The sequence below is a fragment of the Ailuropoda melanoleuca genome, chromosome 13 (assembly GCF_002007445.2).
Source record: "Ailuropoda melanoleuca isolate Jingjing chromosome 13, ASM200744v2, whole genome shotgun sequence".
NCBI lineage: Eukaryota > Metazoa > Chordata > Mammalia > Carnivora > Ursidae > Ailuropoda > Ailuropoda melanoleuca.
In genome coordinates, this window is record NC_048230.1 from 13,690,778 (window position 1) to 13,706,712 (window position 15,935).

The 15,935-nt window shown below is 38.1% G+C and overlaps 1 protein-coding gene across 16 annotated transcripts in view; it reads left to right on the plus strand.

Moving 5' to 3' along the window:
- TRIM37 (tripartite motif containing 37) overlaps nt 1–15,935 on the plus strand; it is a 196,066-nt gene that overhangs the window by 116,911 nt on the left and 63,220 nt on the right. For all 16 annotated transcript variants that reach the window (XR_004619770.1, XM_034641097.1, XM_034641098.1 and 13 more), the window contains 2 exons: nt 4,968–5,162; nt 11,662–11,970. Coding sequence is in view for 15 of the 16 variants with exons in the window: in XM_034641097.1 (XP_034496988.1) it covers nt 4,968–5,162; nt 11,662–11,970 (504 nt within the window). In the remaining variant the exon portion in view is untranslated. The remainder of the gene's footprint in view (nt 1–4,967; nt 5,163–11,661; nt 11,971–15,935) is intronic.

Here is a 15,935-nt window from a genome sequence, read left to right on the forward strand (position 1 = left end):
AGTTATTTTCGTTTAGTTACAAGAAAAACTAATGCTTAAAATTATGTGCTGAAAAAGTATTCTAAATAAAAAGTATCGTTCTATTTTCTTAAGATTTTATTTCTTTATTTGAGAGAGAGAGAGAGAACACAGCAGGGGGAGTGGCAGGCAGAGGGAGAGGGAGAAGCAGGCTGTGTGCTGAGCAGGGAGCATGATGCAGGGCTCTATCCCAGGACCCTGGGATCATGACCTAAACCAAAGTCAGACGCTTAACCAACTGAGCCACATCGACTTTATATTTGCCTCACATGTGTGATTAATGAAACATTCTAATACTTGAGAACTAAAAAATTCTAGCAATATAGCATACTTGTAAATTGACAATGTGTAGGTTATTACAATATTTGTTACTTATTTCAGGTTAAGGTTTTTTTTTTTTTAAAGATTTTATTTATTTATTTGTCAGAGACAGCACAAGCAGGGGGAGTGGCAGGCAGAGGGAGAAGCAGGCTCCCTGTTGAGCAGGGAGCCCAGTGTGGACTCGATTCCAGGACCCTGGGATTATGACCTGAGCTGAAGGCAGACACTTAACTGACTGTGCCACCTAGGTATCCCTCAGGTTAAGGATTTTTAAGGTTACTTGTTCCAGTAATGTTTAATGAATGCCCACTAGGTATCAGGCATTGTGTTGTTCACTGGGATTACGAGATGAGTGAGCATCATCTCCAAAATGAGAATGTAGCACTAGTCATTACAGAACTTCATGATTATAAATGTCAATACAGGGTGTGACACCAAAAAATAGAACAGCTTATTAGAAATGGGTGAAAAAGGCTTTAGAAAGGGAGTGATGTTTGATTTTGTTCTTGAAAGAAGACCTAAGAGTTCATTAGAGGAGCAGGGAAATAATGAGATAAGAGAGCAAAGACATTCCAGGGAAAAGATGCAGCATTGTTCTTTTTGGAAACTTCAAATAATTGAGACTTTGTATGGGGGCAGGCCGATATGAGATTGGTAAGCAAAAAGCAAAATCAGATAATAGAAAGTCTCATTTGCTAGGCTAAGGATTTGGGGCTTTATTCTGTGGAACCATTAAAGGCCCTTAAACGTGGTCAGATTTGGTTACATAGTGGAAGATGAATTAAAAGACACGATCAGTTAGAAAACTACTGAAATGTTTCAGGAGGGACAATTATGAGGGCCTAAGATAAGGCAGTAGTAGGGGTGGAGATGAAATTTGTTGAAAGATGTTAAATAGTAGAATTTATAGGACTTGGGAATCTAACTGAATGGGATGGATTTGGTGGATATGTGGGGATGATTCCTTAAGGTTTCTAGGTTAGGCTTTGCCCTTACATAAGATAGTCCAGGAGCAAAACATAATATATTCAGTTTGATGAGTGTTGATTTTGAGAGACCTATGGGACAATCATGTGTTGATCTCTTGTCCCATAATATCTAACTGGTTGGAAGATCTCAGGTGTGTAGTCTGTTCTAGAAAGATGCATTAATTTTTTTTATTTTCAAAAAACATAATTTTTATTAAACAATAAATGAATTAAAAATTTCTAAAACACTTTCATAGTATATAAAGAACTTCTGTAAATCAATAAGAAAAAGGTAAGACCACCTCCTTGGGGGGGGGAGGACAAAAGACTGGAATAGACGCTTCACAGAAGAGGCTATCCAGACGGCCAGTGCACATTTTAAAAAGTATTCAACCTCTTTTATCAGAGAAATGCAAATCGATGATGTGTCCCAGTATGGATCTCTTGAGTTTATTTATCTTACATAGAGTTTGTTGAGCTGAGCTTCTTGGATGTGTTAGATTAACATTTTTCATGAGGTGTTGGAAATTTTCAACCATTTTTCTTTGATCTGTATTCTTTCTCTTTGCTCTTCTGTGATTCCCATTATATGTATGTTGGTACATTTGATGAGATTCCACAGATCTCTAGGACTCCTCATTTTTCTTTATTTTTTTGGGAAGTGCCAAATAAAAATCCAATAAGATACCATTGCACGCCCACTGTAGCAGCTAATAGATAAAAACATTTTTTAAACTGGCAATACTAAATGTTGCAAGCATGTAGAGAGATGGAAATTCTCATACCTTGCCAGTAGGAATGAAAATTGATAACCACTGTTTTGGAAAATGGTTGGGCAATATGTGTTAAAGCTGAACATACACATGCCTTTGTGTGAGCCAAGGCTTGCCAGTAGATTTTTACAAGAGTATTTAGAACAGCATCATTCTTTTATAGGGTTGTCATTGTGTGTCTGTATGTGTATGTTTTTTAAGAAAAACAAATGTAATCTATAACAAAGTAAAAGATGTGAAAAAGCTAGTTTAGGACTAGACTGTGTAGGACCTTGAGTGTCATGCTATGCATACAGGCACTATGATGAAATGAAGACCTGAGGTAGATCAGTGTACCATTTTAGCAGGGGCTTGGCTCAGGAGGCAGGGAACCTGCCACTGATTCATTTGCTTTTTTATGAGGTGTTTTATATTGTTTTCAGGTGACCTTCAAGAGCAGTTTATCTACTTAGAATTTCAGTGGCTTTATTTTTAGCAGCTAAAAACTAGAAGCAACCCATGTTCTTTCCACATAGAATAAAGAAAGAAGTGGGGATATATTCAGATACTGGGATGCCACACAGCGATAATGAAGATGAATAAACGGACAGACCTACACAACACACCCAGAACAATGGCAGTATCAGCTCCGAGAAAGGGAAACTGAAATAGATGCTCAAATCTTTGATGCTTGTGGATAGTGAGTAGAAAAGATGGGAACATGGGAGGGAGGGAGTAGCCAAAGGGCACGAAGCACAAAGGAAAGGAGTTTTTGTTCATTGGTGAAAGTAAGGCCTGGAAGATCATTGAAAAATAGGAGAGTGCTAGTGTTAAATGGGCAACTTCTATTTCTAAAGAAGAACCAGATATCAGGACAATAGATACAGTGCACAGGGCTACTAAATAACTTATTATCCAGTTAGAACCACCTGGGCAGCTTTTTAGAAAAAGATCCTGTGTCCCACTCCAGTAATCTTACTCAGGCATCTGTGGTAGAGCTAGCATCTGTAATGTTTAAAATTCCTCTCAAATGCAGCCTGATTTGGAAACTTCCGAGTGAAGAAAAAGGGTAAGACAGGTTCAAGGTGAAGAGGGGATGGTTCCCCCCCCCTTTTTTTTAAGAGTTCAGCTTTTTCTTGAACACATTACAGAGGTCAGTCAGACCAAAGCCCATGTCATCATCAGACAGATCCTCAGATTTTTCTTTCTTTTCTTTCTTTTTTTTTTTTTTTTAAAGATTTTATTTATTTATGTGACAGAGAGACAGCCAGCGAGAGAGGGAACACAGCAGGGGAGTGGGAGAGGAAGAAGCAGGCTCCCAGCGGAGGAACCCGATGTGGGACTCGATCCCAGAACGCCGGGATCATGCCCTGAACCGAAGGCAGACGCTTAATGACTGCGCTACCCAGGCGCCCCCAGATTCTTCTTTCTTTGCTTCCACTTTCCTTTTTTTGTTTTCCTTCTGTCCACAACCATATTTTATTCTTGTTGCGGATAGTTTTTTGTTGGTTTTGTTTTTTGTTTTTTATTCCAGTTATTTACTTCTACTTTCTTTTCCTCAGCTAGGGCAGCAGCCATAGAGGGGCCAGGACCTTCTGGTGTCCTGGTGTCCACCAGCCCCTGTGTTTCAAATGGGGTTCCTGATACTGACATTGGCCAGGACTTTTGCAAACAAGCCTGGCCAGAAAGGTTCAACATTTATACTGGCTACTCTAATGAGGATGTTGATCTTATCCTTCATGGCTGTCACCTCATCATTATTGCAGGATAAGTGCTAGGTAGATGCAGGTGAGCTCCTGAGATGGAGGCCGTGGTGCAGGTGAATGCTGAGTGGCACTGCCATGCATGATGCTAGTCTCCAAATGAAGTGAGAGCCTCACTCCAGTGTGGCCTTCCTTGGATGCACTGAGCACCTTTGTAGCAGTTGAGGAAAAGGGGAGTTTTATGCTTTTTTAAAAAGACGTTGCATGGAGTACCGAGTCTGGAAAGAGAAATTTGCAGTGGGATGATGTCCTCAGAAGAGGAAGAGGAAGAAGTTAGAAATGGTGAGGCTGTGACTATAGATGAAACACATATAAGTAAATAATTAGCTTGAAGCTTCTGAATAATTGGAATTTTTCTCCCAATTTACTTCCTTTTAGATCTCTTTGAAACACTCATGAGTAGTCAAAACCTGATTATTTTGTGTTATTTTTGTATTATCTATTTTAAGGTTTTGTTGCGTGTAACACTTTTGAATTTTAGGTTTCTTTAGAATATATTTAAATAGTTTCATTGAAGGAGGTCAGTTTAACCACCATTTCCATACCTAATATTTGCTAGGTATTATCCTAGGCACTAGAGAAAAGTCAAATGGTTTCTTTAGCTTAAGGAGCTTAGTCCAATATAGGTGATACAGATATGACATTGCTCACAGGTCTCTGTCCGGTTCATCAGTTGTTAACAAGTTTGAGTCTGAAAATTCCTCGAGAAGATTACTATTTTGGTGTCTAGTTCCTTGGGATTTTGGTGTCTAGTTCCTTGGGATTTGTGGTATCTTGGGGATTTGTCTTTCTTTCAAGACCACTGGGTTAATAGGACATATTCTCCTTTTCTTCACCCTCATCCCCCTGATTGCATATATTGTGTATGACTACCTTTTTATTTCTAGGGCTAAGGATGGGGTTGAGGGTTCCTCCTGAATTCTAGATAGTAATGAGGCCAGTGCTTGGTCACTATGCTTGTGTTCACCTCTCTGGCAATTTGGTTTCTCCTTTCTGCTTTTATCATATTGACACACCAACTCCTAAGAGACAGGTCCATAGACAAGTATTCAAACAACACTAACCTATTTACTTTTTCTTTTAAGTATAATTAAATTTGTGCAGATTTGTAGCATGCATGTTTTACATCTCTGTTTCTTTTGCAGGTAGTAACCATGGCTATGTGGGTGCCAGTAGCAGAATGTCAAGAAGAGCACATTTATGCTCTGCTGCTACCAGTAGTTTATTAGACATTGACCCATTAATTTTAATACATTTATTGGACCTCAAGGACCGGAGCAGTATGGAACATTTGTGGGGCTTACAGCCTCGCCCACCTGCCTCACTTTTGCAGCCCACAGGTAAAATATTAACAATAATTTCACTTTTTTTCTGTGATTCTTGAGAAGAACTCTTGATTTTAATCCAAGTGTCTCATTTAAGTGTTGGAACACAGGATGTTTTTGTAGCAAATTGGTTTTTCATTGTATGTCACAAAATTGACATTTACATTAATCAGATTAATTTTTTGGTCATTGTTCAGTGGTGTTTTGTGCAATAACGTCAAAATGCCTGTTAAAATGTTTGTTTATGATTGGGCATTTAGATTGTGTCTGATTGACAGTTTGATTTGTATGAAACACAGTTGTCCTCTTTGTGAATGGACTTAGAGTTTTGCATGAATACCCTAAGTGGAACTGTGTCTAAATTGAATATAGAAAAAGATGGTTTCATGCTTTGATGTTCTGTAGCCTAAAAATGTATACCAATTAGTATCAGTGTTTTATTTGCAAAGGTTATTAGAAATTATATCTTTGTTACTGTAATATGTGTACACACACACATTAGATGTGTAGTCAAACCTGGACTTTTTGAAACTCTTAGGTATAGTCATTTTGAACAGCTAAGGATTTACCTTTAAATGCCAAATTTTAAACACCATTTTTGTTAGAAAACTTTCTAATATATACTCAATATTTTCCTACCTTCCTAAACAATAGTATTACACAAATCAAATACCAGTGATTTAGATGCTTCTTTAAAGCTGCAAAACTCATTTTTCAAAGTCTGAGGCAGAGCATCGGTGTAGAAAACACACAGAGCTGCTGTAGTTGGGGGTGATCTCAGAGCCTGGGTTATTTAGGCCTCTTCTTTCTAAGGTATACTTCCTGGAAGTCTCGGTCCTTAATTTGAAAGACTGTCTTCAGTCATGTTATGAAATACTTGCCTTTTATCTGTGATCCGAGTACCTTTTGTATTGTACTTGTACTTTTATAAATGTATCACATTGGATATAATTTTACATTATTCTTAGGTATTTTTGTAGAAAATTTGGAAAATGTAGAAAATTACAAGGAAAATAAAAATCACATATAGTTCTTGCGATCAAGAAAGAAATAGCTTTTTTTAAAAAAGATTTTATTTTTACGTAATCTTTACACTGAACGTAGGGCTCAGACACAGAACCCTGAGATCAGGTCACGTGCTCTACCAACTGAGCCAACCAGGTGCCCCAAGAAATAACTTAAAAAAAAAAAATCAGCACCTTGATAAAGGTTTTGTTTTAATTATAACCTGTGTTATTTGCAAAGACACAGTCAAACAGATAAGTTGTGGTTCTGCAGGTGGGTGTGTACATTGGTTTAACCTTTTTGAAGGAATTTTTTTTTAAGAGAGGAAGAGAAGGTGCATGTGCACGCAAGTAGCGGGTGGAGCAGAGGGTCAGAGGGAGAGAATTTCAAGTAGACTCCATGCCCAGCACGGAGCCCGATGTGGGGCCCAGTTCACAACCCTGAGATCATGACCTGAGCCAAAATCAAGAGTCAGATGCTTAACCAACTAGCCACTGAGGCAGCCCTGAAGGAAATTTTTGTACTAGGTTTAAAATACCTTATCCTTTAATCCTGTAACTTCGCTTCTAGGAGTATATCCCAAAGAGAAAACAGAGTTGCTTGAAAGTATCCAACAATACAGTTATGTTTGAAAAATTCTAGTTTAGCCATGCATATTTAATAGGTAGGTAGAATCATGTTTTTGAAAAGTATTCAGTGTCATTGGAAGAATGAATGCAGACCATAAACAGAATATCTCAGTTATCCAAAAATTAGTTTTCTCTGTAAAAGAGGGGCGGAATAATAGGAAGAGCAAGCTTTAAACATCTTGAGTTTGACATGCCAGTGGGATATCAAAGTAGAGATGCTAAGTAGATAGCTAAAAATTAAGAACTGGAATATAGGCAATTATTTGCCTAGAGGTGGTACTGGGTAATTAAAACTAAGGGAGTAAGATTGTAGAAGACAGAGTTTTAAGAAAATTTTAATGTGGGGCACCTGGGTGGTTCAGTCGTTAAGCGTCTGCCTTCGGCTCAGGTCATGATCCCAGCGTTCTGGGATTGAGCCCCACATCAGGCTCCTCTGCTGGGAACCTGCTTCTTCCTCTCCCACTTCCCCTGCTTGTGTTCCCTCTCTTGCTGGCTGTTTCTCTCTCTCTGTCAAATAAATAAAAATAAAATCTTTAAAAAAAATTTTTTTTAATGAGAAAAGGGCCAGGGACATGATTTTGGTGAAGGTCTGTTTTTACTGAGTTTGTGGAAGATGGACCAGATCAAAGAGCCTTTGGAAAGGAGAGAAACCAAGAAAATGGAGTCAAGGAAACCAACTGTCTGTGAGAAGATATTAAAAACTAATGTTGCAGAAAGATCCAGCCTTCTTTTTATTAAAATGCTTGCTTGGGTTTCAGTGTTTATTTCGGTTCTTTGTTTATTCTTTCCTTCTCAGTCTGTATACCTTTCATTTTCTTTTTCTTATCTTAACTGCATTAGCTAGGACTTCCGGTACAGTGTTGAAAAGGAGTGGTGAAAGGGGATATCTTTGCCTTGTTCCTGATCTTGGTGGGAAATATTCAAGGTTTTCACCATTAAGTATGATGTTAGCTATAGGTTTTTCATAGCTGTTCTCTATCAGGCTGAAGATGTTTTCCTCTATAAGAGTTTTGTGTTTTTTTTTTTAATTCATGAGTGAATATTGGATTTTGTGAAATGCTTTTTCTGCATCTATTGATACGATGTGTGATGGATTACATTTATTGATTTTTGAATATCAAACCAGCCTTGCATACCTGGGATAAATCCCACTTAGTCGTGATATACAATTCTTTTTATACATGGTTAGATTCAATTTGCTAATATTTTATGGAGGGTTTTAGTATCTCTGTTCATGAGAGATACCGGTCTGTAGTTTTCTTGTAATGTCTTGGTTTTGATATTAGAATAATGCCTTGTAGATTGAGTTTGGAAGTACTTCCTCTGCTTCTGTTCTTGGAGATAATAGAAAGTGGATATAGGCCTCTTCATGCTGTCACTTCTTCTTTGATTTTTGGCAGATTGTCTCTCAGGGTATTGGTCCATTACATCTAGGTTATCAAAAATTTGTTGGCATAGAGTTGTTCATAGTATTCCTTTATTTTCCTCTCATTCATTTTTTCAATACATATTGAATGAACCTATTATGTATCAGACTCACTTCAAGTTCATGTTCTTTTTTTTTTTTTTTTTAATAGTTTTTATTTACTTGACAGAGATAGAGACAGCCAGCGAGAGAGGGAACACAAGCAGGGGAAGTGGGAGAGGAAGAAGCAGGCTTCCAGCAGAGGAGCGATGTGGGGCTCAATCCCAGAACGCCGGGATCATGCCCTGAGCCAAAGGCAGATGCTTAACGACTGCGCCACCCAGGCGCCCCTCATGTTCTTAACCACTATACTGTAAAAGGGGCATTTTAAGAGGCATCAGGGTATGAATGACAGATTTTATGGTACATATGGTAAGTAGAACTAGGAAGTCAGGTGGGGTTATTCTGTGGAAGGTGTTGCATGCTAGCCTGAGGAATGATGCATAGTGGGCATTGGGGAGCCGTTGTTGCAGTTTAGGAGTGGTTTGATTAAAGCTGCTTTTAGAAAGCTGGCAGTGCTCAGATAACTATCAGAAATGGAAGTTTAATGAGGGTACTGTTGTAGAAGTTTATTTCAGTGATTCCTAGTATGAGAGGGCAAATTCATACATTTCTGGATATTTTCTCAGTCATTGTATGCTCAAAAATATGCGGATCTGAGGTAAGGTCTTCAGAATCTTCTGACATTATAGAAGTTATACTTAACCTCTAAGGAATACAGTAATTTACTCTATATATAATTAAGATTTTACTTGTAGCATGGCAATGGTAATATTTGGAATGTCGTGAAGTTAGAATTATAGGGCTTGGCAAACGAATGGAATGTGGTAAGGAGGACTCTGAAGACACTTAGGTGACCAGAATCGTGGTGGCATTGATAGATAACTGAAGTCTGGAGGAGAAGCTTTAGAGAACTGTCAGTCTTGAAGGCCATAACTGAACAGATATGAAAGAATTGTTACAGACGAGACTCAATTCTAATTAACTTTGTAACCTGGCACATTCAAGAAGCCTTATTTTCAGTACAGTATTAAATTGTCAGGTTCCTATGGTATAAGATCTCATCACACTTTCCTGTCTTGGCGGTTATCACATGGTACTGAAATTATTTTTCACTTTTCCAGCTGGACTGTGAGCTTTGTGAGGACAAAGACCGAGGGTTCATCTTGTTCACTATTGTATTTCCTGCCCAACACAATGGCTAGCATTTGAAACAGACTCAGTAGTTGTCTATCAGATGAAGGTGGTTTGTTTATTTTGTATTTTCCCATCTGCGATTTTTACTTTTAGAATCTTTGTCAGTTTCTAGTAATAATAAACTGAACCATGTGGGTTAATACAGATCTTCATATTTAAGTCCCTATAGATGCAGGGTGCAAGATTTTAGTTAGCAAAACGTTTTGAACATTCTATGCCATAAGTTGTTTGGCCTGAAATACAAAGATCACTAAGATGTAATCTCCACCATAAGCTGTTCACAGTCTATATGTTTGTCTTCCTTACTGTAATGTGACAAGTGCTGCAATAGGAGTATACTCCAAGTACTATGAAAAATTAGGTAAAAATTGACTTGGAAGAAGAGAGGCAGTTGGTGGTTTAGGTGCCTGAAGGAGTAGACATTTCGAAATAGATTTCCTTTGGTTTGGGGTAAAAGAAAAGGGAATAGGACATATGTAATGTATAGAAGTGGGATATAGCATTGCCTATGTATTATAGAGTTGCAGGTAATACCAAAACATTGGGATATATTTGGGGTAGAGGTAAAAGATTAAAGCCACTGAGAGACAAGGGCCTCAGATAATGGGCCTCAGATGCCACGCTGGTGCTTTCATGAATGATTTTAAGCAGGAAAGTAATATCTGATTAGGGTTTTAGAAAAATTTCTGACATCTTGGTGGAAAGGGTTTGCATGGGGACTACACCACAGAATGCTTTCATAAACATTGAGTTTTTTGAGCCTTATGACAATCCCGTTAGGTGTATATTATTGTCTTCATTTTACAAATAAATAATGGACTCAGAAGTTGGTGGACTTCTGTAAAGTTACAGCAACTAAATGGTAGATCTGAGACCAAATCCTTGGTTTCTAAAATCTCTCTTTACTTTCCTCATTTATAGAAAATTCTTTTTACGGGTGCCTGGGTGGCTCATTCGGTTAAGTGTCCGACTCTTGATTTTGCCCCAGGTCATGGGATCAAGCCCCATGTTGGGCTCTGTGCTGAGCGTGGAGTCTGCTTAAGATCTCTCTCTCCCTCTGCCCTCCCCCCCATAAATAAAATGAAAAGAAAAATAGAATTTAGTTCCCTCAGAGGATTGATATGAGAGAAGTAAATGACTTAATTCAGTAAGCTCTTTATGGATGTTTCTTAAATAAACAAAGACAATAAAATCTATTAAGATAGGAGAATCTTTCCCAGAAGACTTTTGGCTGGAAGTGAGTCATGTACCCTCCCTAAACACTGTCAGAGGAATGAGTTTATTAGACCATTCCTGGACCCATATGCTCTGGGGCCAAAGGAGGGTCCTTTGAGCACATTGCTGCTCACCACCTGATACCAAACACAATCTGAGTCCTTTTGGCAAGTTAGAAGTGGGGGAATGACTGTTGAACACACTACAATGTCTGCTTTTTACTGTACTTCCTCTTTTATGGTAGAAGGTTGTTGCAGTGTGTAGGCAAGTTGAGGTGTCATTCCTGCTAATAAGAACTTGTTCTTTTTCTAGTTAGTGCCTGTTGGTCCCCCATTTTTTGTTTGTAGGGCTTGGTTTCTTTCTGCTTTGAGTCAGTCATAATGTTCTTTGATATTCAGAATATGCCTCTCCTTTTAATATTTGTGGGGTAAGGAGGTGGATTGAGAAATAGCTGCTTTCTCTGGGAAGAGTGAAAACATTGTTACTTTAGAGACTGCAAAGACTCAGTGACAGGAAGCTGTTCTTTTATGATGTTCCGTGGGACTTAATAGCTGTAACTGCATTGGACAACTTTTTGAACTTAGTTGGAATATATGTATTTGTACATACTATGTGTAGCATATTTGATTGGCTTCTGGGGTTGTTGTTGTTTCATTTTTTCAATTAATGAAGATAATAAAAGCTCAGTGTAGGAAATTTGAGAAAAATGGAGACATAAAGAAGAAAGCATAGGCAGTAGGGCAGCTTTCTTAAACTTTTAGAATTAAACAACTAATTCAGATTTGAGTAGTTATAATGTGACCCAGATTCTAACTTTGAAGGTGTGAATAAAGTTAGGATACTTGTATCTATCTTTATTTTCATTAATGGAATTTAATACATGCTTTTATGATTAATACCACCTGAAGTACCTCAGCTTTTTTACACATCAAGTTTGCTTATATTGACATTATCATGAGTGTTGAAGTTTATATTAATATGACTTGTAACTTTCTCTCTAAAGCATCATATTCTCGAAAAGATAAAGACCAAAGGAAGCAGCAGGCAATGTGGCGAGTTCCCTCTGACTTAAAGATGCTAAAAAGACTCAAAACTCAGATGGCTGAAGTTCGATGTATGAAAACTGATGTAAAGAATACACTTTCAGAAATCAAAAGCAGCAGTGCTGCTTCTGGGGATATGCAGGCAAGCCTTTTTTCTGCTGACCAGGCAGCTCTAGCTGCCTGTGGAACTGAAAACTCTGGCAGATTACAGGATTTGGGAATGGAGCTCCTGGCAAAATCATCAGTTGCTGGTTGTTACATACGAAACTGTAAGTGGATCTTTTTAGTGTCATTTCCCTCTGTGTCATTTGGGAAGCTAGAGATTGGGTTATTTTCAGAATAATAATATTTAAACATCTCTCTTACAATGAATTATAAGACTATATATACAACCTTTTCTCCCATTCAAAACTGACTGTATATTTTCTACTATATAGAGATAACATTTCTTGATTGTGTATTTTGTGCCGGGCAATAAATAAGACAAAATCCTTAACTCCTTGGATCTAACTTTCGTATATTCATGTGGTGGGAATCGGCATTAAAATGTGTAGACAAATAAAGATAATTTCAGTTAGTAAAAAGTACTGTGAAGGAAACAACAGAGGAATGGGATGGGAAAATGAGGAGTGTGCTGCTTAGGTTAGGGTAGTAAGAGAAAGTCTCTGAGGAAGCAACATTTGAAGTGAGACCTAATGGTTGAGAAAGCGGCAGCCATACAAAGATCAGTGGGACATGTTGTTAGGGGTAGACAGAAAAGAAAATGCAAAGGCAGTGATAAAGGATTTGCTGTTCCGCATGCATGTTTGAAAGCTCAAAGGAATACTGGTATGATTGAATATGGTGAACAAAGCAGAGGGGAGAATACTAGGAGATAAGGCAGAGAGATAGGCAGGTTCTATATCAGGTATGGACCTGTAAGACCAGGATAAGGAGTTTGAGTTTTATTCTTATTTTAGGAGAAAGTCTCTAGAGAATGAGTTTTATTCTTATTTTAGGAAAAGTCTCTAGAGAATTTTAGGAGAGAAGTCAGTTCATTACGTACAATGGTATTTTAGACCAAGAGGTCTCAGTTCTTTTCCACAACCCTCATAAGAAAGACTGGATAGTGTTGTAGGGAAAGAAAAAAACTAAGAATGATGTTTAAGTTTTTGTCTCAAGCAACTTAGTGACTGGTACTATCATTAATTTAGATGCAAATTAAATAAGGAGAAAGCTGGTGTGGGGGTTGGGGGGTGGCAGGAAGTTAAGAATTCTTGTTTAAACATGTTAGGTTTGAGATGTCTTCAGTTATCTTAGTAAAATGTCTTCTAGGCAGGTGAATGGTACATAAATCTGAAGCTTATGTGGTCACAGCTGGATATAAACATTTGGGAGTCAACAATATCAGATAATTATTTAACGTCAGGTACTGAATAAGATCAAGTATGGAGGAAGTTTAAATGGAGAAAAGAAATTTTGGCTCTGGGGCACTTTAACATTTAAAGGCCTGGTAATGAAGGGGAGGCCAGTAAAGGAAATTAAAAAGAATTTAGTCATTAAAGTAGGAGAAAAACTAGAAAGGATAATATCTCAAGAAAGAAGTGGAGTGGTTGTACCATCGAAAGGTTTCGAGTTGAAGTGTGGGTGGCCCTTTTAAGAGTCTTTCCCATGGAGGGGTGTAGCAGGGTGAAGACAATGAGAAACTGGAGTATTACTGCACAGCTCCTTCAAGAAGTTTCAAGATGAATTGGGTGGTACATGGAAGGGATGTGGAGTCAAGAAAGAGTTTGTTGTTATCTGGCTGTGTATGTTTTCACTTTCTTAAGCATATATGCTTTTTTTTGGGACCCGTTTCTTTTTTACTATGGTAAAATGTACGTAACATAAAACTTACCATTATAGATATTTTTGGGTGTACAGTTCTGTTGCATTAAGTACATTCACACTGTTGTACAACCATCACCATTATGCAGTCACAGAACTTTTTTTCATCTTGTAAAACTGCAACTCTATACCCATTAAATAAAAACTCCACCCCCACCCCAAACCCTGGCAACCACTGTTCCATTTTCTGTTTCTATGAACTTGACTGTTTAGATATCTCACATAAGTGGAACCATATAGTATTTGTCTTTTTGTGTCTGACTTATTTCACTTTTGCATAATGTCTTCAAGGTTCATCCATATTGTATCATGTATCAGAAGTTCATTCCTTTTTAAAGCTAAATAATATTCCATTGTATGTATGTACCACATTTAATCTATCCATTCATCCATTGTTGGACATTTACATTAGTTCTGCCTTTTGGCCATTGTGCCTAATGTTCTTAGGAATATGGGTGTGCAAATATCTGTTTGAGTCTCTAGTTTCAGTTCTTTTGGGTATGTATATACCCAGAATGTCATTGCTGAATCATATGATAATTCTATGTTCAGTTTTTTTTTTTTTTAAGATTTTATTTATTTATTTGACAGCACAAGTGGGGTGGGGAGGCAGAGGGAGGAGCAGACTCCCTGCTGAGCAAGGAGCCCAACATGGGGCTTGATCCCAGGACCCAGAGGTCATGACCTGAGCCAAAGACAGACACTCAACCAACTGAGCCACCCAGGTACCCCGTCTGTGTTCAGTTTTTAAAAGAGATTTACCACAATTTGTTAAACAGGATTTACTGTCCTAACCTTCTTAAAGTAGTACTGTTCAGCGGCATAAAGTACATGCACATTGTTGTGCTACCGTCACCACCATCCATCCACAGAACTCTTTTTATCTTGCACAACTGAATCTCTCTACCTATTAAACAATAGCTCTCTACTCTTCCTCCTCCCAGTGCCTGGCAGCCACTATTTACTTCCTGTCTCTATAAATTTGATTATTCAAGGTACCTTGTGTAAGTGGAAACACACTTTTGTGGCTGGCTCATTTCATTTAGCATAATGTCTTCATTATGCTCACTTGGTTAAGCGTCTGCCTTCGGCTCAGGTCATGATCACAGGGTCCTGGGATTGAGTCCCGCATCAGGCTCCCTGCTTGGTGGGGAGTCTGCTTCTCCCTCTGCCTGCTGCTCCCCCTGCATGTGATCTTTCTCTCTTTGTCTCTCGGATAAATAAATAAAAGCTTTAAAAATAAATAAAGGAGTATCTGACCAACTGTGTCAGCTTTTTTTTTCTTTTTTTTAAATGTCTTCAGCATTCATCCATATTGTAGCATGTGTCAGAATTCCTTTTTGTGGCTAGATGATATTCCATTGTGTGTGTATGTATATGCCACTTTTTGTTTATCCATTCATCCTTTGATGGACCCTGGACTGGCCCCTACTTTTTGGCTATTGTGAATAATGCAGCTATGAAGATCTCTTTAAGACCCTGCTTTCCATTTTTCTGGACATACATATGTTAAAAGTGGAATTGCTGGATTATATGGTATTCAGTTTATAATTTTTTGAGGAACTGCCATACAGTTTTCAATAGAGGTTGCACCATTTTACATTCCTACCTAATAGTGCACAAGGGCTCCAGTTTGTCCACACCTTCCCCATCACTTATAATTTTGTGGTTTTGTTTTGTCTTTGATAATAGCCATACTAATGCACATGAAGTGGTATTTCATTGTCTTATTATGCTTTTTTTTTTTGAAAAATAGGCATATATATATATTTTTTTTACTTTAAATGATTTTTTATTATATTATGTTAGTCACCTTACAGTACATCCCCGGATTCCGATATAAAATTCGATGCTCCATTAGTTACGTATAACACCCAGTGTACCATGCAATACGTGCCCTCCTTACCACCCATCACCAGTCTATCCCCATTCCCCCACCCTCCTCCCCTCTGAAGTCCTCAGTTTGTTTCTCATAGTCCGTAGTCTCTCATGTTTCATTCCCCCTTCTGATTACCCCCCTTTCTTTATCCCTTTCTTCCCCTACCGATCATCCTAGTTCTTATGNTTCTTATGTTCCATAGATGAGAGAAACCATATGATAATTGTCTTTCTCTGCTTGACTTATTTCACTTAGCATTATCTGCTCCAGTGCCGTCCATGTTGCAGCAAATGTTGAGAATTCGTTCTTTCTTATAGCTGAGTAATATTCCATTGTATATATGGACCACAACTTCTTAATCCAGCCCTCTGTTGAGGGGCATCTCGGCTCCTTCCACGATTTAGCTATTGTGGACAATGCAGCTATGAACATTGGGGTGCATATGGCCCTTCTCTTCACTACGTCTGTATCTTTGGGGTAAACACCCAG